At 52.9% G+C, this 25,570-nt stretch overlaps 6 protein-coding genes across 6 annotated transcripts; 3 read left to right on the top strand and 3 right to left on the bottom strand.

Moving 5' to 3' along the window:
* Positions 1-4,721: 4,721 nt before the first annotated feature.
* BZA05DRAFT_351724 (putative arabinan endo-1,5-alpha-L-arabinosidase A) lies at positions 4,722-5,948 on the top strand (the record flags this gene model as incomplete). The annotated part of the gene is made up of 4 exons (XM_051481298.1): positions 4,722-5,017; positions 5,082-5,149; positions 5,216-5,777; positions 5,869-5,948. Coding segments are annotated over exons 1-4 (975 nt in total), but the record flags the coding sequence as incomplete, so codon positions are not given.
* A 559-nt stretch (positions 5,949-6,507) lies between these two features.
* On the bottom strand, positions 6,508-10,807 carry BZA05DRAFT_468136 (uncharacterized protein). The gene is made up of 4 exons (XM_051487837.1): positions 10,658-10,807; positions 9,942-10,606; positions 8,414-9,881; positions 6,508-8,344 (listed from the first exon to the last, which is right to left on the bottom strand). The coding sequence occupies exons 1-4, from the start codon at positions 10,719-10,721 to the stop codon at positions 6,564-6,566; spliced, it is 3,978 nt and encodes a 1,325-aa protein (XP_051340979.1). The 5' UTR covers positions 10,722-10,807; the 3' UTR covers positions 6,508-6,563.
* Positions 10,808-13,383: 2,576 nt separating this feature from the next.
* On the bottom strand, positions 13,384-14,222 carry BZA05DRAFT_394351 (uncharacterized protein). Its single transcript, XM_051483315.1, has one exon. It carries the CDS (start codon positions 14,008-14,010, stop codon positions 13,528-13,530), a length of 483 nt encoding a protein of 160 aa, XP_051340978.1. The 5' UTR covers positions 14,011-14,222; the 3' UTR covers positions 13,384-13,527.
* BZA05DRAFT_266769 (voltage-dependent anion channel) lies at positions 14,183-15,991 on the top strand. Its single transcript, XM_051480189.1, has 7 exons — positions 14,183-14,500; positions 14,550-14,635; positions 14,686-14,965; positions 15,015-15,048; positions 15,103-15,622; positions 15,683-15,874; positions 15,943-15,991. Exons 1-6 carry the CDS (start codon positions 14,355-14,357, stop codon positions 15,844-15,846), a joined length of 1,230 nt encoding a protein of 409 aa, XP_051340977.1. The 5' UTR covers positions 14,183-14,354; the 3' UTR covers positions 15,847-15,874; positions 15,943-15,991.
* Positions 15,992-19,031: 3,040 nt separating this feature from the next.
* On the top strand, positions 19,032-21,205 carry BZA05DRAFT_394337 (pantothenate transporter liz1). Its single transcript, XM_051483314.1, has 8 exons — positions 19,032-19,274; positions 19,359-19,411; positions 19,475-19,517; positions 19,575-19,704; positions 19,775-19,969; positions 20,036-20,323; positions 20,399-20,459; positions 20,510-21,205. Exons 1-8 carry the CDS (start codon positions 19,064-19,066, stop codon positions 20,978-20,980), a joined length of 1,452 nt encoding a protein of 483 aa, XP_051340976.1. The 5' UTR covers positions 19,032-19,063; the 3' UTR covers positions 20,981-21,205.
* Positions 21,206-22,532: 1,327 nt separating this feature from the next.
* BZA05DRAFT_351718 (tannase and feruloyl esterase) lies at positions 22,533-24,349 on the bottom strand. Its single transcript, XM_051481297.1, has 4 exons — positions 23,946-24,349; positions 23,199-23,887; positions 22,961-23,140; positions 22,533-22,908 (listed from the first exon to the last, which is right to left on the bottom strand). Exons 1-4 carry the CDS (start codon positions 24,280-24,282, stop codon positions 22,552-22,554), a joined length of 1,563 nt encoding a protein of 520 aa, XP_051340975.1. The 5' UTR covers positions 24,283-24,349; the 3' UTR covers positions 22,533-22,551.
* Positions 24,350-25,570: the final 1,221 nt, after the last annotated feature.

Genomic DNA, 25,570 nt, shown 5'->3' with positions numbered 1-25,570 from the left:
TTTCGGCTCGCAACTCTATTCTAATCACCCGAACTATCTAATCACGTCTCTTGCGACCGTCGTGACCTCCGATACCTATCGGGGTGTCACAGTATACTTAATGTCTATTCAGTGTAACACGGTTTCTTTCATCTACATTTTGTTTTCCTCATCACAAAATATCACGTAGTACACCTGGCATCATCAACTGTCACCGTTGTGCGGCGTCTTCATTTATCACTCGCTGGTTTGTGGTATACACCAATTGTAGCCACGAGTTTTGAACGGAATGACAGGGCACCGCAACTCCATCCATTCCTATGCACAGCAGAATGCTTGTTTTCATACAAAGTTCTCTGTGGGACCGCCATTTGATGGTGCGATTGGGCTGGTGGTGGCTGAAATCGCTATTTTGGTGGTACTGGAGGGCGCCGCTCAGTGAATTCTCATCGTTTAGCTACCGGATCACGACGTCTTCTATCTCCACGCTGACAGAGATTGTTCTTGTTATATAAAGTCCCCTGTGGGACCGCTATTTGAGGGGGCTCCTGGGTTGGGGATTCCCAAATCGCTGTTTTGGTGGTACTGGAGGTCGCCGCTCAGCAAGTTCTCCACGGATTGACACCTGACTGGCCCGTCCATGCAGTCCAGACTATGTACAGAAGTGACAACACCGTGAATAGAGCGCCAGCTTCATCAGAGATATCTTACTTCCCGGGCAGGGGCTTTCACGTCCTCCTCGTAGGACATACTGCCGGCAAAGTTGTGGATATCGTGCCGCCCATGCAGTGACGAATACGCCGCCTGTTGATAAGGATGGCGTCGTGCTGCGGGACCTGGACGGAGAGGGTGCCTCGCTATCGTCGCTAGACGCAAATGGCGTCGTGCTATGCTATCAGGCGAAAAATGTGGCCGCGTCAGTGTGCCCCTTCACCAAGAACGTTTCTGACTCGAAAATTGGGGCCGGGGGTCCCATTTCTTGCTAGTGCGTCGGTGTTTGTGCCTTTGGACTGACGAGACAAACGATTAGAATGCCTACAGTCGTTATCAAATTAGAAGAGATGCACGTCGTTATCACTTTTATCAACCGAACATTTAAGCCCTGTACATGTAGTTCAATGCGGGCGAGTACCACATCAAGCTATCATGCATCCCCCAGTTAGGAGAATCAGTATTCTCCATCGCCCGGTCCGTTCTGTCTGAGCCTCGAATGAGGATGGGCGGCGTGCCTCCCGACTGTCCGAGCCTTGAGTAAAAACCTGATTTGGGGCGTGGAACTTGGGTGGCCAAGTGAGATCTAGTGCCTTGAGCGCTGTGACAGGGGCCAGGCGCCGCACCTTAGGCGTCCGAGTCAGAATACTGCTAATTTTCACAGCTTGTGGAGCGGTGCGGGATGAACTCACGCGGTGGTGCGTAAGATACCGGTGCTAAGAAATCATCAATCAGCCGAATCATATTCACGTGACCTGGACGGTCGTCCTCCACCGTCGGACGGAGACCGATCCGCTCGGACCTGACGGATAAACTTTGCAACTGTCCGGTATTTTGGCCGTCCGGACCGGAAGATGGAGAGCACCGAGGAGAATCCCTCTCACGATACGACCCGACAGATATCTGGCAAATAAATCAACACACAACCCGCTCTATCGAGCACAATGTGGCCCGTCCGCCTAGTCTTTTGCCCGTTCGTGAAACTTACAATCGTCGGCGGTTCCAACGCCCACCCGGAACGATCGAACGGTGAAATTGTGCTTCCGGAGTACACCGCTGCGAAGATTGGGTCCGCGAGGTGAATGTATTTCCCCTCACTCGTCAGCGGCGTCCCATCGTGCTGGCTGGTAGCAGGGTCTCAACCCCCGGCCGGCCAGAGTGGGTAGAAAAGGAGTGCGACGGTTCGCCATAGTCTAGATAGGCTGCATGCGAAAATAAACTGAACATCTCCCTCTCTTTCCCCTCACTCGATTAACGGGAATAACTACGTACATATGGTCTGATTGTCCGCAAATTTACGCACAACCGGGCCAACTAACGCAGGGCGACGTCAAAACTCGTGCAACACCAGGGTAATAGGGGTGGAACAGGCGAACGCGGTTTGCTATGGCCTATACATCGTACGTAAATACGCAAAAACGAAGAAAACCCGAATCATCCGTTAGGAGAGAGACTTAACTGCTGGGACACGATCGGTCATCTGTTACCTAATCCCACCTGCCGTGTTTGTGCACGGAAAGAGGGGACGCCTAAAGCTTCATTTATGTCTAACTCCAGGATTTCGATTCGGGGGTCTCCAAATATCCGGTGGATACCCTTGGGCGCCTCTGGGATTTGTTTTTTTTATCGTAGCCATATTATCATGTCTAAGTGCATCCACCGTAACTTCGGGTCGGCCTTAGGAAATTTACCCCAGCTTCCACTAGTGACTCTAGCCACTGAATAATACCCGACACTCAGTGGGTCAGTAGGTATTGATTAAATCCCCCCCCCCCGCCGCCATTCAACTGCGATTGCCGAAAGACTATTTAGGAGCCGGCTTCCGCATGCAACTGCGTGGCATTGTCACTCCGGGCATCCCGTCGTGTCCAATGCCCCGAGGAAACCGCTTTTAAAACCAAAAATGCCCCATCAAATGGCTTCTGGAGTAGTTAGCATCGCCCTAGCCATAGCCTAATACCGGCAGCTTGAATCCACGTCCTAGTACCTTAGATATTGATCCTGGGGAATGCCGACATCATATTCTCTGCCTCTAGCCCACCAGCCGGCCGAGATCATTATACATACGACGACAAATGCCCTAAGGTAGGTACCGTACACAGCACTTCAAGTTCCCATTTTCCGCCGACCGTTCATCCCCCGCGATTTTGTTTGATTCTAGGGAACGGCGAGAAAACCAGGGCGCATCCGCGGAGCGCAGTGCAGCTCGCGCGCTATTCATCCGAGGCATTTATCCAAGCCGGCACATACTTGGTTACTCCACGTGCCTACACACTACACATCCAACGGATCAGTCACCCACAGGCCACTGGCCACCGGCCACCGGCCATCGGCCACAGCTTTTCGAATTCGCTTGGAGGCGGACAGGTTTCCGTGCATCCGCTGCATTGAACCGTCTCGGTTATAGTGGCGCCGGTGACGGTGTGATGCTAACAGTATGTAGTATGCTCGGGCCTACGGAGAAATAAAAGGATTCTCGGAGCTACTGCAAGGAGGAGGTGTCCATGTGGCTGGCGGAGTGTCAGTAGCATGTCATACATGCCAGTACTCTACTCCACATTGCAGTAGAGTACCTGCATTACGCATGGCGCGGGGAATTCATTCTACATACATAGGTACATCTGGATGTACGTGTAATAGGTAATGCGCGGCGGGTGCCATCTAGGATGAACCGAAGATTACTACTGCGGTAATCTGCCCCTTCCATTGACCGAAGATTACTACATACTACGGTATGTACGTAGCCCGAATCCCGATGTTGTCGCTCCCGCTATGTAACAATCTGGACGAGAAAAGAAGGATGCTCATGCAATACCGGACCCCGGTATATACGGCATACGTACATAAGATCTTCACGGCCTCCTCTCGCGGTCCACACGTATCCGGATCGACTGACACCCGTACGCTGGTTATATCCAAGCGACACATGGTCGTCAGTCGCACAGCCGGGGAAAGCCCTCCAAACAACGCGACTCAATGTTAACGTTGGCGGTAATTGTCGGGGTACGTCGGTGTTGGTACCGGTATACGTCTGGGGTGCATATGCACCCCGCGCACCATCTTAGCCCGAAGGAATTCCCGGTTAATAGTAGGCTATGTAGGCCGGATAATTGAGTAGATGTCTACACCACTGTAGATATTTGGTGTCTACTCGTATGTACACCAATGAGGTGGCCGATATCCATGGGTCTAGAGTACATCATATACCCGGGTCCTCACCACAGTAGGTAGACTACTATCACCACGGTGGGCATGATGTTACCGCAGTTGGGATGAAAGAAATCTTTTACCAGCGGATGGGTGGTGATAAATTGGAGACCGAAGTGTATACTCACTATTTGCCAATACTCATAAGATTCCCGTTACCGTTGCCACAACCATATCCGGGGACCAGCTTCCAGCAACAGATTCCGAATCAGCTACCCACCTACCCAAGCTGATAGTACTCTGAGCTCAGGGGGCAAGTAGTGATGCTCCCTGTCGTTCGCCATTATTGCTAGAAGCCGGGCGCCCATCCTCAGATTGCTTGACTTATTGCTGGTGAGCAGCGGAAAACATATTTCTGCATTGCGGGGTTCTCTTCGGAATTTTCCTGGCTAAGTTCAGCGCTGCTCTCGCTGCAAAGAAGTTGGGAATAATATCCACTCCCCGCTGTCCGGCACTTCCCGCCAAGGTTATGGAGGAATACCAGCTGAGGAGGAAGAGGATCACGTCAGTATGTGTATGTTCTAAGCCCTCATGAGGATCAGCGAGAGGATGTTCCAATGTAAAGACCGGGTATTGTAGACCTTCGCTCGCGGATAATCTCAACCGGCGGCGAATTGTCGTTATGCAAGTACCGACTCACCAGTTTCCGGCGATAGCTTCCAGGAACCCGTCTACAACGGACCATCAAGGAAGTAACGAAAAAAAGCCGATTTACACTCGCTCAAAAAAAACCCGATGTCCGCTTGAATGCCTGTATTGCCTCAGTATATAAAGACCGTAGTCATATCCACTAAATGTTCCGTCACTACCTCTCCCCACCGTCACTAATACATACAACCAGTAACCATCGCCACGATGAAGTTGTTCTCCTTCGTCCTCACGACAATCCTTTCTATCAGCAGCCTCGTCGCCGCTGTGACTCCTGGTACCTGTACCGGCACCTGCCAGGGATATTCCCATGACCCCGCCATCATACGCCGTACCAGTGATGGTACTTATTTCCGCTTCAGCACCGGCGGCAAGATCAACATTGCCACCTCGTCCTCCCTTCAGGGACCTTGGACACTGAAGGGTGCCGCTATCCCGGCCGGTTCTAAGATCGGAATCTCGGGCTCATCCGGTATGTTCCAATGCTTGATTATTGCTCACAGAGAACGGCTCATTGACTGGACCGCCGATGGTAGATCTGTGGGCTCCCGATGTCACCGGCCCCATCAGTGGCTACTATTATCTGTACTACTCCGTCAGCACTGTACGTGTTCCCCCGCCCATTAGATCCATCGACTGCTATTGACACAATCCGCTTCCCTCTGCGTAGTTCGGCAGCCAAGTTTCCGCTATCGGTGTTGCTCGTTCAACCACCATGGACTACGGCAGCTGGGAAGATCTCGGTGCGACTGGAATCGCCTCCCAGGCCGGCAGTGCCTACAATGCCATCGACGGCAACCTCGTCAGCACCTCGAATGGTTACTACATGACCTTTGGCAGTTTCTGGGGCGATCTCTACCAGGTCGCTATGGCGACCCCTCCCACCTCGGTGCGATCCGGCTCCACCTCCTACCAGGTTGCCTACAACAGCACCGGCAGCCATGCCGTCGAGGGAGGCTTCGTCTACGCGCAGGGTAGCTACTACTACCTTTTCTTCAGCGCCGGAGTGTGCTGTGGATACGACTCGAGCCGTCCGGCTCAGGGTGAAGAGTACCGCATCAACGTCTGCCGTTCGACCGCTGTCGGTGGACCATACGTTGACGCCAGTGGACGCTCATGCACCAGTGGAGGAGGAACCACCGTCCTGCAAAGTCAAGGATGGCTCTACGGCCCCGGTGGACAGGGTGTCTACACCGATCCTAGCCTCGGCTCTGTTCTTTACTACCACTACGGTTTGCACCCCCCCCCCCCCCCCCCCTCCTGGGCCAAGCTGGATTCGATCGAATGTGAGAGGAAGTGATGATTGCTGACAATCGAGTAAAGTCAACACGAATGTCGGATACGCTGATGGTCAAAAGACTTTCGGATGGAGCGTGCTCAGCTTTAGCACTGGATGGCCGGTGGCGACGTAATCGGAGTGGCGGGGAGGAGTTCTGCACAAACGCAATATCCTCAATGTACCTTTATCTACCAAAAAAAACTTTGGTTTTCACTATACGCACGGATGTGATAAGCATATGGCCAGCGACGCGTTCACTCGGAGTGAAAAAACTGCCGACCCATGGCTTGCTTTAACCTAAAATAGCTCTAGAGCGTGATGGAGCAGGCCTTGAAGCGCGTTCTATTAACTCAACCAAGACGGCGCGCGCGTTCACAGGGCAGCAACGATGGGTTGAGCGCGCATATGTAATACAGTATCTACTAAATGCAAGCTCTGAGAACCAGATTCCGATATCTGCATACCAATGATATCCTCAGGGATGGGAAATACTCGCGACGCGACGGACCTGGCTAGTACGCGGCACTTCACTTACCCAGACCGGACGGGACTGAGCGTAATATTCTCCACGTAATCTGTCACTATTTCTCGCGACGGCCGCCGGTTGGTGAGCTCGCCGCTAAGTTCGACTGGCTAGAAAAAGATATAATATACACGGTGATTAAGGCCAGTATTGAAGTGACCAGGACATTAACGAGAACACAAAACGGCAGCCAAACATCTACGGTTATCACTTCAATTACAGCCATCGTCGCTTCAGCGTCCGAGCACCAGTCCTGTATACCGGCTCCCTATCCACGCCCAGGTGATGTTCACCATCCCGGCCCACAAACCAGCCGTATCCATACATCTGAGCGTCTCTGAGTTTCGGATGCTCGGTCAAACTCCCCTCCTTGTCCCCGCTGTGCGTTGAGGCGGTATCCTCGCCGACATTGCTCGCATACACAAGCGCTATTGTGGCCGCGATGGTTGTCGGTATGTGAATCATCGAGGCACCTGGTCGGACGAGGTATGTGACTGCGATAACCAGCACGAAGACGGCGAGGATTGTAACGCCGAGAATCATCATCGCAGTGGAGATCATCATTCTGTCTTCCTTGACGGCAGCGCTGCCGCTGGTGGTGAGTGAGGCGTCATCCGCAGCCGTGAAAAGCGAGTCGGAGTATGTGTTCAAGAAGATGGGAAATAGCCTTGCGTAGACTTTCTCGAAAACATCCGCTGTTGCTGTGACATTGGCTACCAGACTTAGGCCCGGCGACCGCTGCTGTATCAAAAAGGAGATCCAATTGTGCGGTCGCGGGTCGAGGCGGGGGGAAGCGGGTTCCGTGGGGAGAATGAACTGTTGGAAGGCCATGCCGAGGTAGTCAACTGTGCTGTGATTGTAAGGAACCGCACTTTCATCGATGAAACGGTCGAGTTCGGCGACATCTTGGTCGGTCTGGTTGTGGGACAGGACGAATCCTTGGTCGTTTACGGTGACGGAATGTCTAGCGACGGTAAGCCCCGCTTGACAGATGAGGTATACAGCTTCCTCCGGTGCCAAGGTCCCGAAAGCTGTTACATCGAGGTCCGGCGAAACAGCCTCTTTGACCCCATACCGAACCCAAGCGGCACCGAATGTGCCAGCGCAGTGCCGAAAAGGAACCGCTTTTTCGTGGTACACCTCGCCCGCCGCAATAACCCTCCTGGTATAATTCCCCAGGACTTCACCGGCGTCTGCATCGACTATGTTAGTGATCACGTAACCAAGAAGTGGATCGGGTGAAAGGCGAATGGACTCTGCGGCGATCGACTCGTGACTATGCTTTGCAAGTTGAGCAGCACTGCAGTTGCCACCAGGGCGCAAGAAGGTGTCCTTTATAGGGCTCAGGTACACATCATTAGCCGAATCCATTTCGTGGTCGGTGAAGTTGAGCTGCGAGTTTTCCGGCGCTGTGCAGCTAATTTTGGCCTTGAATGCCCAGGTCTCAGCCGTTCGGGATAGCGTGATTCGTGATGATTCGGAAGATGCATTGTTCGGCTGGAATGGGAGGAAATAGTAGTCTGCCATCGTCCAAGGAACCTTTGGATCTTCGTCCGAGGCGTTACGCATTGCGGCATAGAATATGGTGTCCATCTTCGGGAGAGTCGTGATGCGGTTTGGGTTGATCTGCGGGTGGTATATTTCCGAGTATGCAACAGATGACTGAACGAACTCTCTGGTGGTGGGCGAGAACATGCCACCCAAAGAGACTGCGAGGATATTGGCGAGGATAGCAGCTGCGATGAGACTGGATAGGAGGTAATGTCCTTTCTTGAGGGTGTTGATCAGAAGAAAGTGCGGCGGTCGATTCTCGTAATGAATTGCGAGAGACAGGTTGCTGCGGGTGGGTCCCATCTGCATCTCATGATATGGCATGATCAAGCATACGAAGCGGGTTATCGCCAGGAGGAAGTTTTCTATGAGTGTCGAAACTATTGTTGGAGCATACGAAAACACCATGTTGCGCAGGAATACTTTGTCGCTGAGCCGAGGCAAGCCTGTCAAAGAAGATCGGCATTAAGGTTTGGTATGCACATGATGGTTCTCGGGATAATTATAGGACATACCATTGTATCTCTGCCCGGACTCAAAAAGGGCAATAAACAGACCAACTAGCGATAATAAACACCCGATAATGCTCACTCCGGTGATGAGTGAAAGCTCCCAGGGCCTCGCCGACTTGATAGCGACTGATTCATCGTACAGAGCTGGGATGACCGGCTGTAGCTTCGTTTCGACTCCATCCACCGACGCGTTCTTATCGATGCGGTGACCGCCTTCCTTGGTGGCGAGGAGGTGGTAGCGACTTCCATCCGACTCCAGTTTCGTAGCAGTTTTCTTGAACAGGAGAAATTCTGATCCACGGAAGTCCGAGAGCAAGGCTTGCGAGCTGGTTATGGAGGACAGAAGCGCTGCCAGCGAGCCGGGATCACTGTTAAGGTTAAGCCTTCTCTTGTAAAGAAGACAGGTGAGGATTATGTCCAGCACTGCCATTGCGGAGAATGTCGCCTGTAGGAGCCCCGCCCACAAGGGATCGGTGGTGTAGGCTTGTGTCTTGAACTTCCATTGGGCCGTGAGCATTGTTTTATTCGGCGCCGAAAGCTCCGATGTCACTGCGTAGGAGAAGTACAATCTGTACATCTCCTGCAGCTTTCGCGCCAATATCCTCGGGTCCAACAGATCATCCAGGCTTTGCTGGTCGATAATGGCTATCCCCATCATCGACCGTGAGTAGAGAAGCCCCGTGTTGATGGAGGCTTCTATTCCGGTGTTGCGTCCATACTTAGACGAGTCGAAGGTGCCGGCCATCTGGAACTGTGGAAATTTCGCCATCCTGTCACGGACATCGGGTGCGCCAAATACATTTCTGTCATTGGGGGCATAGTCTCGAGCAACGTTCAATGCCGGCGTCGAAGCAGCAAGCTTCCCGTATGTCGCAAAACTCTCAAAGAAAGCGCTATCAACTCCTGCGTCGAACGGCCGTTTCGATCCTAGTCTCAGTGCTTCGTTCACTCGCCCGGTCACCGCATCCACCGTTACTTGCACGGATTGCTCGAAATACTTTGGCTCACAGAACACAGCGGCAAAGTTCTCCGGAGTAGTTCCCCGGTCGGCTCCTTCGTGGGTGCAACTAGACCCGTCAGCCTCCGCTCCACAATCGAGCCCGTCGACGGTCATGCCATCCGAGCGATTCCACAATGCAAAGATTTGGTGAGGATTCGAGCAGTTAGCCTGCTTGCTTGTCAAGGTGAACGGCGTCGGTCCGAGTGATCTCTCGCGAATTGCTTGGTTCATAGTGTCGTAATTCATGAGTACCGCCATGTACGGAAATTCGGTGAAAAATCTCTCGTTCCGGATATCCAAGAGATCGTCCTGATCGAGGTTGTCGTAGTCCAGAAATGTGAACTCGCAGTCGCGGCCATTGCTGAGAGTCAGCTGACTACCCCTACCTCCGGTTCGCTTTTCAACAGCCTCCACGCAATCCAGGTCAGCCTCGTAAAGTGTCGTATTCACCACCCATTCTCCGCGCGATATCTGTGATATCAAGGGTTTAGCAACTTCTTCCCGCTCCCATACTCTCCACGAAACACTCACCGGTAGATCGATGGCTGGAGCAAAAGGCAAGACCCCGAAGTTTTCGGTGGAGAAAGCTGGCATCGGATCCCCCAACAGTTTGTAACCATACACCAGATATGAGAACAACGCGCTCACGCTTTGCGCTTGCTGGCTCACTGGTAGTATGGCATTGCTCATGACATCGAAGTCTATCGACCGCTCGATCGTTTCCTTCGTCAGGATGGCACTCATCAGCGGAGTTGCCGCGTAGGCGGTCAGAAGCGCCACCGTGCTGGAGCAGAAAACCGTCCAATTTCGTTTTCGGAACGCCGTGAGCGGCACGAATGGGGCGAATTGGTAGGGGTAGTGCAGCAAGAGGGAGTCTTTGGCTTCCGCGCCGCCAGGCTTTGACAGCTGGAAAAAAGGCTCGATTCTTTTGATATCGTGGTCCACCGTCATCCAAAGGACATTGTGCATAACGGCAATGATTATAGGTAGGTACTCGAAACAAAACACCGCATATGTGGGAAGTTCGTCGGTTTTGGGGTCGGGGAAGAGCAGTGCTCCGTTTCGCTTCGACAGCTGCAGCAATACTTCGATCACGGCGACGAAGAAGAAACAGAGGGCGATCGTGAAGATGTGAAATGGTGTTTCGAGGGTCGCCCGTCTCCAGGAACCTTCATGGTTACTTTCGCCGAGGGTCGCTGTTCGAGACATTAGCGGAGCTCCCGAATCGCACCCAGGGCCGTATGTACATTGTTCGCCGACTTCGTCCGTAGCTACAGGTGTCGGCATGATGCAATCACCTTTATGTAGCATCTTAACGCGGACAGTAGCTTTTGATTCTCCAGTTACAAGATGATTTATGTATTCGGCGAGTCCCGCAATGGAGACTCGGTGCGGCGTAGAAAGCCTTATTAGACTCCGAATTCACGGTGTCTATAGATAGACTACCTACCGGATCTCCGTCCGCATGTTCTTTCCAGCTGCTGAACGTTTTGCGGCCGATGCACGTCGACATCCAAGTAAACTTCATTTCCATCCCTGACGAAAATCCTGTTGCCTGACTAGTGGTAGATCCTTCGTATCTGCACCTGCCACCAAAGCCTGTACCACGCTACATGTGCATGCATGACGGACATACCAATGCGTTGGTTGGACGGCCGACCCAGATGCTTGGACGCATTGATGATGGATGAGCCGGAACGTTGTAACGTGTGAAGAAGACCCTCTGCATACCGTACCCTATGCTTGAATGGCGATGGCCTAATCTACTGGCCGGGGGTGCCAGGTGGGAGATACATGTACAGTACTATGTAGGTAGCTGTAAGGCAATACTCACACTGACATATCTGGATAATATAGTAGTGCTTCGCCGCCCGAGTGCTTAGTAGGCGCATTATGCCAAAGCCTGGGCTCAAAACTGCGCAAATCTACTTACTAGGTAGGCCAAGGCGTGCCAATAATCGTGTTACGCACAATCCTGGAATCCCCCTCTCGCACAACCAAGGACTCGTCGGAGAAGCGTCATCATCTCAAGTGCCTGCATGCCTCTAAGAACTCACGATCATTCCGTACCGCCACCGGTCCATCGCAAGTTTGCAACTGGAATGCTATTTTTATCCCCTCCGCAAACCCAATTAGATGACCATGCGAAGGAGCCAGTATGCCGTGTGTGAATCCAGAATATATATGCATAACTAGTAGATGGTCCGAAGGTGTCTATCGGTTGGTGCTGCTTCCTACTTGCTACCTTCTATTATGCTGATAGGCTGCGACAGCGGGTATTTAAGAAAACGACAACGTTGTGTTTCGGCCGCATAGAGTAACTTGCAGACGTTTGATACGCCGCGGAGAAATATTCGCGATCGATGCGGTGTCGCCGTTGGACGGTTATGTACACTAGAGTCATCCGATAGCAAGCAGAGTTCGGGGAACACATAACCATCTTGCTCGCTATTCGAGGGATGTCTTCCGGAGTTGGGGTGCGTTCTTTACTATCCAGGGACCCTGTCGGGCGAAAGCTACCGGAGATTTCCGGGAGCCGACACGAACCCCCACCTGGCAGATGGTTTCGTACGGATCTGGGGTATGGCTGGAAAAGCAGTTCCTGTCACTCCTCACGTGAGAACAAGGGTGCGGGTGATCATAACCAGTGGGATAGCGAATGAGAACATTCTTCGTAGTACGGTCATCTCTCCTGGTCGCACGCACTGGGGATGTCGACCGTAATAATATGACAGTCATGTCATGCCGCGTACCTGTCACGTAAAGCGTAATTCGGGACGATAATTATTTACCGAGCATGGCTGGTGGTGGCTGGTGGTGGCTGGTGGTGGTGGTGGTGGTGGTGGTGGTGGTGGTGGTGGCTGGTTGGCTAAGTGCGGCTGATAGCGGGGCTGGATGACCGCGGCTTCCCGCGTCCGGTGACTAGCCGTGCACTGTCCATATCTATCACGTTGGAGACTCAATTCGTCTTATTAGAGCAACTCGTACGGTATTGTCGGTCCGTCTCTTATTCAACATATCAGACATCATGGATCATACCTAGACCACCCGGATAGGTAATTCATCACACTTCTCTGTTGATAGTATCCCCGTCTCGGGTCTCTCACCATCTGACTACAGAAACTCATTTGCTGTAGTCCCAGCTGTTCAAGCAGAATCGCTCAAGCCAGGGAAGCTGTGAGCCCGGCACCCCTCTTAGTGGAGCTCACAGGAGGTTAGACGGGATGAGAACTGGACTAACTAGTACCGAATACCTTCTTTCTGTCATTCTTTCTTTCCTTCCTTCTTTCTGTTGGGATGCGTCGGGAGGGGGGTTGCGTCGGGAGGGGGGTTGCGCGGGGAGGATTGAGCGGGGATGATTCTATCTTTCTTTCTTTCCTTCTGTCTTTCTTTCTGTTGGGATGCGCCGGGAACGGGGTTGCGCCGGGACGGAGGTGGGGGGTTGTGCGGCGACAGTTGAGCGGGTATAGCTGCGCGGCAATGGTTGAGCGAGGAGGGTTGAGCGGGAGGATTGAGCGAGGATGGATGCGCGGTGCTGTTTGACTTGTTGGGAGGGCTGGGTGGAGAGAAATCCGGAACCGGCATCGGGCTCGTGGCCAATGGTGCGGGATAGTCGGGTGGAAAAAGGTTGTGTAATCTGCCATAATCTATTAAGGTCAAATGCAATGATGATTCAACAAAAAATAACAGCAGAATCACTCAACCTCAATATCCGCAGTCATGCGGGTGACGTGTCGCACAGTACCATGACAGCCAAGACGTTACAATTCATGCGACGGTTTACTGTCAGGCCTCGCACTTTACGGTACATGCTTTGACACCCTCACCACACACGGCGCCGCCGCTTATACACCAGCATGCTGTATTCTCAAAGCGCGATTTTGAGCCCCAACACTGGCAAAAGGACGGGATGAAACCTTCGGTATGTCTTCGAAGAACGTGAGTCTTCTCTGCGAAAGCACCTTCTGGAGTCTGCACACTCAAACGGTCAAAACCAGCATTAATTTTCTGATACTATTATGTACATTTCCTCTATCATAAACCATAAACGTTTCCCAACAAAATCTACATCGATTGTCCTTCTTCCCGATCCAACCGAAGGCCGATACCAAGCAGGTTACTTCTCAAACACCTTCTTGTCTCCGGTATCGTGGATGGCATTGGGGACCATCCTCTCGATCTTCTCGGGGACCGCCTTCTGGATGATCTCGGGAAGGATGCTGCCGCCGGGCTTCGCGTGGCTCTTGAAGCTCGTATCACCGACAGCCGGATCCATGCTGCCCTTCGAAGAACCGGTCGTACCCATGCCGCGCAATGTGTCGATACCGCTCGCAGCGCGCTCATCGCCGCGAACGCCAGTAAGACCACCAGACTGTCCGGTAATGCCGCTGGCCTGTCCGCTACTCATGGAGGTAGCTGACGGGGCTTCCGTTTCGCCGGTAGCGTCGCGAGACCGATTGAGGCGAGAAGACTTGGTGTAGGCGGAGTCTTGCATTTTGAAGATTGTTAATGCGATGGGAATTTGTGTGGATTGGTTGTGTGTAAGGTTTGGTGATGAGACAAGGAAGGAGAGAAATCGATAGCGAATACTTGGGTACATATATATACGGATCTCAAGCGGCGAAATCGGAGGTCTTTGATGTCAACACCCAAGTCATGACGTCCAGCGCACGGAATCCGACTCAGCGCTGAGATGCTCGGCCGGCCACGCACCCACCAACCGATCGTCCAAACGCGATGGAATATTGTCGCAGGGTGATCTCACGCTGACGCTTCGAGACGCTTTGACTCGGCAGCCCATCCACTGTGACGTGTGGTGCGTCATCGACACATCGTGTGGGTCACACAACTGTGTCGTCATGGCCACAACACAACCAAACAAAAAGGCCTCCCCGGCCGTCTGCGACTGAGGAATCATCTTCTTTCCTAAGCACTGCAACAGACATGTCTCGACTCGAACCACGCATCGATGCTAACGATCGTAGCGATCGAACGCCATTGTTGGGAACAACAGCGGGGACCAGATACAACCGAGAACGTGGGGATCTCCCTCTCTGGCGACATGTTCTGGAGAATAAAATGACATGGGCGTATGACTATCATCACAACTCTTGTTTGGTGCATTGCTAAGACGGACAGTTGGTACAATGTGATCATCGCTTCCGGTGGTGTGTCTTTGCTCATTTTCAATCTCCCCTACCGAGTGCACCGGCTGTGGGTTCTGGGTAGGCCTCCGAACCAATTGTAACGGACAGAAAATATTGACAATTCCCAGGTGCCATAGTCTACGTTATTTCGTTGATTCTCTTCCTAATTACCCTTTTGGTGCATGCTGCACGTTTCATCGTCCGGCCATCCCTCCTCCCGAATAGCATCTGCCATCCGGTCGAAGGCTTGCACGTTTCCACGCTTCCCGCAGCCCTGGGTATCTTGATTCTCAATGGTGCCACATATTCCGAGAAGATGCACGGCTACAATGGTCACGCTATGCGGTCATTCTTCTGGATTTACATCATCTTGTCATTGGTGTTCGGTATTGGCACTCCGCTTGTGCAGTGAGTATTTCCGGTCTTGTGTGCTGCAATTCGTTACTCATAACTCCAGGTTTGCAAAAGGTGCTCAGAATCGTCCTGCAATGGCAAGATTCCCTTTTCGTTCTTTGAATTCTAAATTGTTCGCTCATATATAACAGAGTCTCTCCGCTGCTTCAATTGGGACCACACTTCCTCTCCTACTTGCTGGCCCAACCGCCGCTGCGGTTCTGGCCCACCTCCCCATTGTCGGCCGACACCGAACGGCACTCGGCATTATGGCTTTCGGTGTCGCACTTCAAGGGATGGGAGTGTTCGTATCATTGTTATACCAGTCATCCGTCATCGCACGTCTCCACAACGACGGTTTCCCACACCCACGAGAGCGCCCATCACTCTTCCTCACGTCAATCCCGGCAGCGCTTAGTGCATGGGCCTCGACTGCACTTGCGCAGCAGGCGCTCAGACACTTCCCTACTCCATCCACCGCTCCCGGTGGTGCCCCGGAATTGGTCGTCGGCGGCGTGGCGCTGTACTATGTTGGTGTGACACTCGGCCTGGTCTTTTGGGGACTGGCGCTGTGGTGGTTCGTCATTGCCGCGTGTGCGTGTATCGGTGGTTTGAACGAGATGCGCGCCGGCGGAGAGATCTTGGAGGGCTTCATTGTCGTTTTCGCTCACGGTAAGTCATCTTCCCTGTCTATGACCGGCGCGTACCTAGAATTAGGCTGATCGAAAACAGTGGCATTCTTTTTGGCGAGCAACGAGCTCTTGAGGGCGTTTGATTGGCCTAGGGGCCTGACGATTATGAATGAGGTCTTGGGGGTCGCAACTATCGCGGTTTGGGGTCTGTTGATGGTGGGATGCTTGCTGGGGCTGGTGACGGGAAGGTTCGCCAGAGATTAGGTGACGAGCAGCGGTCAATGACGTCTTGGTTCGCTCTCCATCACAAAATGTATCGTTTTTCTTACTTTTGAATTCCATTTCGCTCACACCTCTCAGCGTTCTCCGTTCATATACGTGTTCCATATATCTGAGCAGGTATGTATGGTCTTATGTAGTGGTCGAGCTCAATAATAGGAATGAACTGCCCTAAGCAGCGAGTGATTGCATGTGTGAACTATGAAGTTAATTTCGAAATACGATTTCCGACGCTAGTTGGGTCTTCCAAGATTTTCTAACAGTCCATCTACCATAGATCATGGCAATATGTACTGGTGGAGAGAAGGGAGTGGCACATGAACTGCGTTTAGTTCTCGTGCTTCTGAACCGATTGCATGGAATTGGAATTGTCTTCCACATGATGGATTTTCTGCAACCTTAACCGCCGAATTCAGTCGACAGCACACGGATCAGTAAGCCAGGGGCCACCTGTTGTCCGCCACCACTATCCCTTTGATTGTTTCCAGCGCCCCGAGCTACGGCACGGGGGGGTGGAGAGACAGGTGGGTGGAGGCAACTTGTGTGTAGGTTATGATGTCGGACTGATGTCAAGTGGTATGGTGAAGCGACTGTGCGGCCGACTAAGGGAGCCTTCGCCGCCGCCGCACCACCTATGCCCGCACCACAAGCCAACCTTCTTCAGCCGGCTGATGGGCTGTTACTTGCTAGTAACCAAATTCGGAGTACCTCCACTTTCCCCCACTCGCCCCCTGTTGCCTTGAAATATTTTGACGAGGGAAGGGATGAGAGGAGCGATATGTAGGATAGATGGGGGACGAGATCACGAGAGATGGACGAGATAAGATAAGAGAAGCGGCTAGCCGGGGGTGGGTCCGACTAGTGGTAATGGCCGGACTAGCCGGATCGGGTGGCACTGAACGTCGAAGGCAGCGGAGGTGAGCCACATGAGATGGCTCTTCCAAGTTGAATAGAACATCAACTTCTCCATCATTCTTCATTTTCGCCGTTCCCTTTGCCGGGTTGCGTCAACTACTGGTACCATTGCAAGACGGCTGTGATGGATTTTCCGCAACCACAGCTGCCTTAGGCCCTGTTCGCGCACGCCATCATCTCAATGTGTGGATGTGCCAAGCATCTAACGCGACATCATGGTTTTAGCAGAATGTCATTCCGTTGCCCAGACTTCTGAGCTAGACATTGCGACGCCACATCTACTGCAGGTGCTACATAGAAGCTAGCCAGTAAGAGCAGTTGAAGTGGAGCGAGCGGAAGTGAATCATTATGCAATAGGGGCCTCAGCCTCAAATGCAATGGAAAAATGGCTGGGAGTCGCGTCAGTCATTCCTGCTCGTTGACTAGTCATTTCTCCAATTACTAGAGTCATTCTTTCAAATACTGTAACTGTGTGAGTTGATTGACTCTTGCAATGCTTCCCGGATGACACTTGTAATAAAACCCATCGCTTCCAGTCTTCAGCTTCCAGAAGTTCCAAATTCTGCCGAGGAATCAAGCTTCCTGCCGAGGCAGCAGTAAACACTTGTGCGGTCTCTTCAATAATTTTTTTTGCTGTTCCAGTTGAATTATCGTGGTGATGGTAGTGGTTGAGGTTGAGGTTGGAAACTCCCCCTTTTTTTATTGTGGCGCAGCCCAACTTGACATAATGGGTGAGATAATGGGTTGTAGCGAAGACCTGCCACCTCAAATTATGAGTGCAAAAATGGTTTTCAGATTTGTGTGGTAGCAGGATGAGATAATGGGTGCGCGAACAGGGCCTTAGTCACTTGTCGACAGCACACGGGCCAGGAACCAGGAGGTTTGAAGAGCCGCAGAAACACCAAAGGGCGGCGCGCTACAGACAACACCATCGACAACGCGATCTTCGACGTGTCTTAAGCGCGCCAACATCTACTAGCCCACCTCCCGCGTGAATTTGGAAGCGAACGATAGCCCATTCATCAGCGCGTTGTTTCCATGACTACTTGAGTACGGTACGTACCCATATAAGGGACTCTCATCCTGCATCGACTGTGGTTAGTCACTGAGTACAGTACCGTAGTTAGAGTATTGCTGTTCGCACCCACCTTCAATCTGCTTCATTCTAACATCGACTCAACGGAGCGAAGCAATGCGCACCCCCGCACCTCTTCGCCATTGCCGCCTTGCTGCCTATATATAGTTAGTAGCGACGATACCAACCGAGATTCCATGTCGAGGAGGACGTTTCGCGAACCCAATTTTTCCGTGTGTAAATTGGGCTGCCTATGTACTCATGGGTACATCGCACATTGCCGTGTCCTGGCGAAGATGGTCGGCATCAACACACGTCTGTGAAGTGGGTCTACCCCACACATGCTCCGGAACGGAAAAACCGATTACGCGCGCCGGGAGTGTTCCGTCGGCCAATCTACACGGCTAACTACCTGCAGTGCCGTGTTGTGACGCAAGCAGCACAATCTGCGCAGTTGTAATCGTACTGCACATCGCCGACTGCAAACTGCAGACTGTACGTACACTGCAAGACCGACCGGTTAGATGTCCGTTCAATACCCCCCAGGTGCCTAGTTAACCCCTCCGCATACCTAGAGAGAGCGGCGTTGGCGGATGAATGTGTCAACGTCCAGACCCCCAGGGGACCACACCACGAATCCGACGAGGGCGGCGAAACATAATCGCCGTGTTGCTCATAGCTGGCTGGCTGGGGGGTAGGTATTAAAGTGATGGTGGACACGGCATTGGTCATCGGCGTGCTTCGCGCAGGTGAATCACGACGAGTCGGCGGTAATTGTTTCGTGCTTCTTTGGGGAGGTGATGGATCGCGTGTGGAGTGGGGTTGAAGCCCGCCGCGAGTTGCGTCCGGATAGTATTGGCCCCCGGCCATCCGTTCGCATTCGCGTTCGGGGCTCCGGTTCCTCTTCCGATCGAGTACCACCGTTCATCGCGCATCGGGCCCGGGAACGTCTCCACATCGGTCATCGTTCCGCCGTCGATCCTACCCGGGAAGCGATAGCGCTCCCCGGTGGCGCCATGATGATGACGGCCCTCCCCTGCAACCTTTTTCCCCACACACTGTGCATGCGAAATGCTTGTTTGTCAATCTTTAGCCGAGGGGAAATATATTGCCTTGTTCGGAATTAGCGGAGTATAAGAATCGTTGGCTTCCCCGCGTGGGATGGAGGGAGATACGGGAGTAGAGTGTAGAGTGTACTCAGTCACCATCCAGATGAATATCGCCATGTCAGCCCCCAACAGCATCAAATCTGCCCGCGGCGCTCACAACGAGCGACTTCCACCGGAGTCGATCCGTGGCCTGGGCGAGGCGGAACGTCGTCAGCTCGAGGCTGCATTGGTGCGGAAAATCGACTGGAGGCTGATGCCCATGCTCATCCTGATGTACATCATGAACTATCTCGACCGGAACAACATCGCCGCAGGTATGTAGGTCGAAGCAGGTATCCAGGCTCTGCGAGGAGAGCGGAAGTAGAAGTAGTAGTAGGACATGGCTAATTCGGAAACAGCACGATTGGCCGGACTGGAGGACGAACTGAATCTGACGAGTACGCAGTATCAGGTGTGTTCCGCCGGTGCCGTCCACTTTCCATCCTCGAACTGACCCCCTGTGATTGTGCCATAGACGAGTGTTTCGATCCTATTCGTCGGGTACATCTTGATGCAGAGTGAGCAGCCTCCCCTCCCTCCGGTTACGGAATATAACGACTAATGTATCCTTTTAGTCCCGTCGAACATGTTCCTCGACAAGATCGGAAAGCCATCGATATATCTCCCCGCCTGCATGATCATCTGGGGAATCATTTCTGGTGCCACGGCGGGTGTCAGCAGCTTCGGAGGCTTGGTGGCGTGTCGGTATGTGCATAGAATTCCTCCCTGCCAGCTGTGCTATAGTGTTTCCAAACGTTATTGACGCAGCGTACAGATTAATACTCGGTATTGTTGAAGCCGCCTACTTCCCCGGATGTCTCTTCTTTCTTTCGATGTGGTATACGCGTAAAGAACTGGGTTTCCGTACCGCGATGCTGTACTCCGGATCGCTCATATCCGGTGCCTTCTCCGGACTCATCTCGGCGGGAATCACCGATGGTATGGACGGCAAGCGTGGGCTCCTCGCATGGTATGTAATCAATTTCGCCCCCTCGTTTCCCACAATCTCGCCGTGACGATCTGACATTCCCTCCAGGAGATGGCTCTTCCTGATCGAAGGCGCGGTAACCGTCGTGATCGCAGCAAGCGCCTTCTTCATCCTTCCCGATTTTCCCAAGAGCACAACCTGGCTGTCGGTGCAGGAGAAGGACATGGCTATATGGCGTCTCGAGGAAGATATTGGCGAACCCGACTGGGAAGGCGGTCAAAAGGAAAACCTCACGCACGGCCTCAAGCTCGCTTTCACAGATATCAAAACGTACATGCTCATGGGCGTCGTCTTTGGAATCGTCTCCAGCGGGAGTGTCACAAATTTCTTCCCAAGGTCCGTCTTCTGTGCATATGCGAAATCTCGAGGCCTCTTCGGAAGCATGTCAGGCTGATACTGAGTGATTTACAGTGTCGTCGAGACCCTCGGATACAACCGGATCATTTCCCTGCTGCTCACCGCACCTCCATACGTAAGTCATCCGCACTCTTCCCCGCGTTTCACAACTAACCCCCCGTTTAGGCCCTCGCAGTAATCACCACCTTCTGCAACTCCCTGCACGCCGACAAGACCGGCGAGCGGTACTTCCACATCACCGTTCCGCTATGGTTCTCCATGGTCGCGTTCATCCTCGCCGCCGCAACGACGACCACCGCCCCACGGTACCTATCAATGATGCTGATGGTGCCCTCCGTCTACGCCGGGTACGTCGTCGCGCTCGCGTGGATATCCAACACGCTACCGCGGCCGCCCGCGAAGCGCGCCGCCGCCATCGCTGCGATCAATGCGGTCAGTAATGCGACCAGTATCTGGACCGCGTACGCGTACCCGAAGACGAGCGCGCCGCGGTATGTGGAGGCTATGGCGATGAATTGTGCTACCGCCGCGTTGGCGATCATTGCTGCTACCATACTGAAGTGGTATCTGACTAGGCAGAATAAGAAGCTGGATAGGGAGGAGCAGGATGATGGCGGGTTTAGGTATTTGGTGTAGTTGTGGGTGTAGGTTTAGGCGATGTACTATAGTGGGTAGATACGTAGAAGTTGAACCACCTAGTATCATCGGATGGATTCGTTTCATAGTGGCGCGCAGCGCGCCTCCGGCAGGTAGTTACTTGCCAATTCCAACAAAAGCTCTTCACGTTCACATCATGAATCACGACTGAGCCCATAGATAGTAGGATGCCAGTGACGTAATCCTGGAAGGAAAACAGCGAAAATGAAAGATGATGAAGAAATTGAGGTTGTATTCAACTTCGAAGAGCCATCTAATACGGCTCCGTTCCGCTGCCTACAACGTTCGGTGTCACTCGACCCGGCAAGTCCGGCTGACACCATACGATCACGGCGAGTTTCCGGCTACATACGCGGCTGGGAACGGATGATCCCCGCGGGGAAAGTCGAGCAGGCATGCTTAGGCTGCGAGTTAGGGGTGGCGGGGAAGGCCGAGGTGGGACTTGGGATTGAGCGGGGAGGGTTGAGTGGGGAGGGTTGAGTGGGGAGGGTTGAGCGGAGAGTGATGGGGAACTGGTATCGAGCTCGTGGCCAGCGGTCGGTGCCAACGGTTGGGTTGAAACAGACTTGTAATCTGCCATGATTTACCCAGGCCGCAAGCACTTCCTGATTAAACAAAAGAAAAAACCGCAACCGTGGCTTGAACCAAAAACCTTCACCACCCCCGGTGGGTGGCTTGGAAATCCCGATAGATGGACTGATGTCCATGCTAACTTCGCCGGGTGCGTGACCACTGGGCTACACGGGTTTTTTTCCGTGCTGTGAGTTTACTGCGCGCGATTATGAACCCGTCCAAGCTCGGTATCTACAACTTCGTAATACGTGTGATGCTTTACGACATCGGTGTATACCCATTAAAGCACAGACCTGCGAGGTGCCGCACCCTCCCCACCCCCGGCCCTTGACGCGAATTCGATGGTCAACGTTCAACGAGCACTTGTAAGTCGAAGCCATTCACGCCACGCCTCCTGCTGCTGTCGCCTTGCTTGGGAATTACTAGGTCAGGTAGTCATTTCGACCATCGTTATCCTCAGTCAGCTATCGTCTCCGTCACCAAGGCATGAATTATACGATATGAGCTTTTTGTTCTGTTTCCTTCCATACCCTTTAAGCTGTACGCTCCTTACTGTCATTACACACCTACAATCAACATTCCTTCCGCGAGCATGCGCAACTATCACTCACATCATCATGGTCACTAGCGCCCGGAAAGAGACCGGCCCACCCATCTTCCTCCGTATTCCGCCCGGACAGACACCAACCTTCATTATGGAAGGCTTCATTTAGCACGATGGGAAGTAATTCGCATCGCCGGTAGACAGCGGTACGACGAGCAATCGAAACACAACCGGGTTTTCCGCATGTACGTGGTGGCAATGAAGGCATGGTATCACGCGTCGGGTCAGTCCGCTACGGACAGAGGAGCAACAACATCGCCTCGGAAGTGACAGGAGCAATCAAATCTATTGACAGGATCCGTACAGGTATGTTTCGCGACTCAGCCTACATGAGGATATGGAACCAATACGTATGTACCATCTCCCGCCTATCCTACACGCACACATATACCGACCCCCTCTTCACACTCGTCTTCGGCCACGCACAGATCGTCCGTCGACTCTGCAGATTGCCCGCTATGTCATCCTTCCACTTGGTAGCGATAAGCTGTTCGGGCGCCACACCCTCCTCGACCCACTTAACCGTTGCCAGCACAATGTTGTTCTGAGCATCCTTAGGAACGCCTTCGGCCGAAAGTCCGCCCTGACCAAACACGTTGGGCCCTGGGCCGCCGCCGCAGTGGTCCATACCCGGTACTGGAAAGTATCGGTAGAAGGTGTTCAGCTTCTTCGGTCCTAGGGTACGGAGGACGGAGGCGTGGTAGCGGCGGGAGTTCCCCGAGGGGATGAGCTGGTTTCCGTTAGTAGATGCGAGTGACCGACCATGGGGGAGTTATGCTCACCGAGTCCTGCATACCGTGGTAGTGAACCACCTTTCCTCCCCTCTTCTGGTACGCGGATATATCCGGGTTGATGGTGCTAACGCCGCCAGGATCGATCCTGTCGGCATCGGCGATGTTTTGCAGGTTAAAGCCCTCGCCCGTCCACGTCGTGTCGTTGTAGACTGTGTTACGCCACCAATCCTGTTTCCGTTGGTTAGCATGCGAACGTCGAACCAAGGTGTGACGGCACATATCATACCAGAGTAAACGGAAAGAGCTGCCCGCCAAAAACCATCATCGCTAGACCAGCAAACGACGTTCCGGGGTCGTATCGTGGAAACACCAACTCCCCCTTGAGTCCGTACAGCGGCGAAAAGACGAAGTTGACGATCTCAGCCTGCTTGGTGGTCAAACACACCGTGGTGTTCCCGCCGGTGCCGGTGCAGAGCAACTTCTCGGGGGTGTAATGGCACCGATCCGGATTATCGATGATGCCGTCCTTGACGCCATCGATGGCGTCGCACTGTCTCAGTGCATCGAGCCTGACCGCCTCCCATAGTTCGCTCGAGATGATGGGTTTTCCGCTGGGCGCGCCATTCATTACCGACAGGATCCCATCCCAGCCAGCGAGGTGATTGAAATCCAAAGCGGGAGCACCAGCCACGACGCCATCGAAGTCCTCGGGGTACCTCTGGATCGAGCTGAAACCCTGACGGCCGCCGGTCGAGCAGCCAAAGTAGTAGGATTTCTTGTGGCTCGTGTTGTAATATGCCGCAGAGAGCGATTTAGTCAGCTCCGATGAGACGTGTACGCTGCGGTACGTAAAGTCGATTATTGTTTCCGGAGCGTTGAGGAATGCGTCACCGCTGCTGCCGTTGTGACCGTTGTTGCTGCCGATGACGGCGAAGTTGAAGGAGGAGAGGTAGGCGAGGTTACTGTAATCGATGCCTGATAGATAGTAGTGTCAGTCCGGATTATTCAGAGGGGGAATACACAGCAGCCCTACAGCCATTGAGACCGCCATTTCCGACGACAGCTACACGCTCGGACCATTCATCCGGGAGCCAGGCCTCAAGTTGGACCTGCGAGGTAGCCGAGGTATCCACCAGCAAGGCGATGCGGCACAGTGCAGTCTGGACTCCCACCGTAGCTCCCGGCCTGTTGCAAAGCAAGTCATCGAGAGGGATCGTTTCGTTGCCGGTGTAGTACGTCGTGTGTAGCACCTTTACGTCGGACATGTTCAGGCTGGCGCCGAAGGACTGGCATCGAGTCGCGCCGCTGATGAGGGTAGCGGATGCTACCGACAGCAGTAAAGAGAGTGATAGTGCTGTTGGAGCGAACATTTTTGGTTCCGGTAATGAGCGTGCTGGTGGAGATGAGGAGCAAGATGTGAAATTATATACTATTAGCATTCGTTGCTAAAGGCTACAGCCCCATGCTCTATCGACTGGAAACAACTTTATTAAATGATGAGACTTGGATATATTGCCTTTCAGGGCCAGTTGCCTTAGCCTTGCGGGTATCAGTTCCATCCGAGGATACGGTGGTAACGGTGGCCCCGTCGAATCTAAACTCGCAGCCATTAACCAAAGTACGTCCTGGTGGTATGTATAGTGGGGTGGCAGCACAATTATGAGGATATTCAATACTACCTCTGATTATTTAGCGGTGGGTATCTACGTAGGTATCGTTCTCCAGATCGCTACCGGGTCGTGGGCCCTGTAAATCCGTTCCAACTCCAGGTATTGTCCGTGGGGCGAAACACCACTATAAATCCCCACATGTGAGATCGGCATGTGGGGAACGTGTTCCACGTGAATTCAACGATAGACTCAAAGATAGCGCGTATGTACATAAGCAAATATACCTAATATCTCTACCGATGCAGGAACGGAGATCCGCACCTAGAGTTACATACCTAAATTCTCCTTCCCCATTGCATAATTGCCCGGCTACGGCTCGATTCTTTCGAATAATTTCTCCTCCAGTATGTAGGAGGTAGGGTGTGCTCGTGAATAATAATAGATGCGCCCCACCTTTCTCTTTTTGTTTCTCTATCGAATTGCGTATTATAGCTCAAGGTGGGGTAAAAAGACGTTGTTTCCCGCCAGGCGGATACAGTTGGTATCGTATCAGGGCATGCTCCACGACCGTACAACAATCGATCGTGGGCGCATATTACATCTATAGCATGAATCCTACCCCCCTTCTATCATGAAAAACGCAATGCTAAGCACCCCTCATTTGCCGACCCCAAACTCACCCCACCCTCTTTGCCCAACGCCCCACTTGGCGTGCACCGCCCTCCGCCGCTAGAGCGTTTCTACCCACATTGGTGCTTCCGAGGAAGTCCAGCCTGCGTATGACCGGGCTACATCTCTGTGCGCGACAAGTTTTCCAATCCCTAAGCCACAATAACTACGGCAATGGCGCGTTTAAAATGAATGGTCACGGGTTTAGACTGGCTCGGCACTAACTGTGGCTCAAGATAGGCTCCAGATAGGCTTTAAAGGGGCACAGTTGATCAACTGGCGTTGATATTATATAGCTTTTAGGAGCTCATATGGCTGGCCGGCATACTCAATAGACATTCTGCTAGTCTCCACGGCGGCGATAGTGTGCTATCCGCGG

This window comes from Tricharina praecox, assembly GCF_024521635.1.
Source record: "Tricharina praecox strain CBS 144465 chromosome Unknown BZA05scaffold_8, whole genome shotgun sequence".
NCBI lineage: Eukaryota > Fungi > Ascomycota > Pezizomycetes > Pezizales > Pyronemataceae > Tricharina > Tricharina praecox.
This window is presented reverse-complemented; position numbering and strand designations above follow the sequence as displayed.

Coding starts and splice junctions, on each gene's coding strand:
- BZA05DRAFT_468136 (XM_051487837.1), bottom strand. CDS start 10,721: ATGCTACATAAAGGTGATTGCATCATGCCGACACCTGTAGCTACGGAC. Junction 9,882..9,941: donor CTCCAGCCATCGATCTACCG/GTGAGTGTTTCG, acceptor TTGATATCACAG/ATATCGCGCGGAGAATGGGT. Junction 8,345..8,413: donor GTCCGGGCAGAGATACAATG/GTATGTCCTATA, acceptor CTTCTTTGACAG/GCTTGCCTCGGCTCAGCGAC.
- BZA05DRAFT_394337 (XM_051483314.1), top strand. CDS start 19,064: ATGAATATCGCCATGTCAGCCCCCAACAGCATCAAATCTGCCCGCGGC. Junction 19,518..19,574: donor CGGGTACATCTTGATGCAGA/GTGAGCAGCCTC, acceptor GTATCCTTTTAG/TCCCGTCGAACATGTTCCTC. Junction 19,705..19,774: donor GGAGGCTTGGTGGCGTGTCG/GTATGTGCATAG, acceptor CGCAGCGTACAG/ATTAATACTCGGTATTGTTG.
- BZA05DRAFT_351718 (XM_051481297.1), bottom strand. CDS start 24,282: ATGTTCGCTCCAACAGCACTATCACTCTCTTTACTGCTGTCGGTAGCA. Junction 23,888..23,945: donor AAATGGCGGTCTCAATGGCT/GTAGGGCTGCTG, acceptor ACTATCTATCAG/GCATCGATTACAGTAACCTC. Junction 23,141..23,198: donor AGCTCTTTCCGTTTACTCTG/GTATGATATGTG, acceptor CAACGGAAACAG/GATTGGTGGCGTAACACAGT.
- BZA05DRAFT_266769 (XM_051480189.1), top strand. CDS start 14,355: ATGTCTCGACTCGAACCACGCATCGATGCTAACGATCGTAGCGATCGA. Junction 14,966..15,014: donor ATTGGCACTCCGCTTGTGCA/GTGAGTATTTCC, acceptor TCATAACTCCAG/GTTTGCAAAAGGTGCTCAGA. Junction 15,623..15,682: donor CATTGTCGTTTTCGCTCACG/GTAAGTCATCTT, acceptor GATCGAAAACAG/TGGCATTCTTTTTGGCGAGC.
- BZA05DRAFT_394351 (XM_051483315.1), bottom strand. CDS start 14,010: ATGTACCCAAGTATTCGCTATCGATTTCTCTCCTTCCTTGTCTCATCA.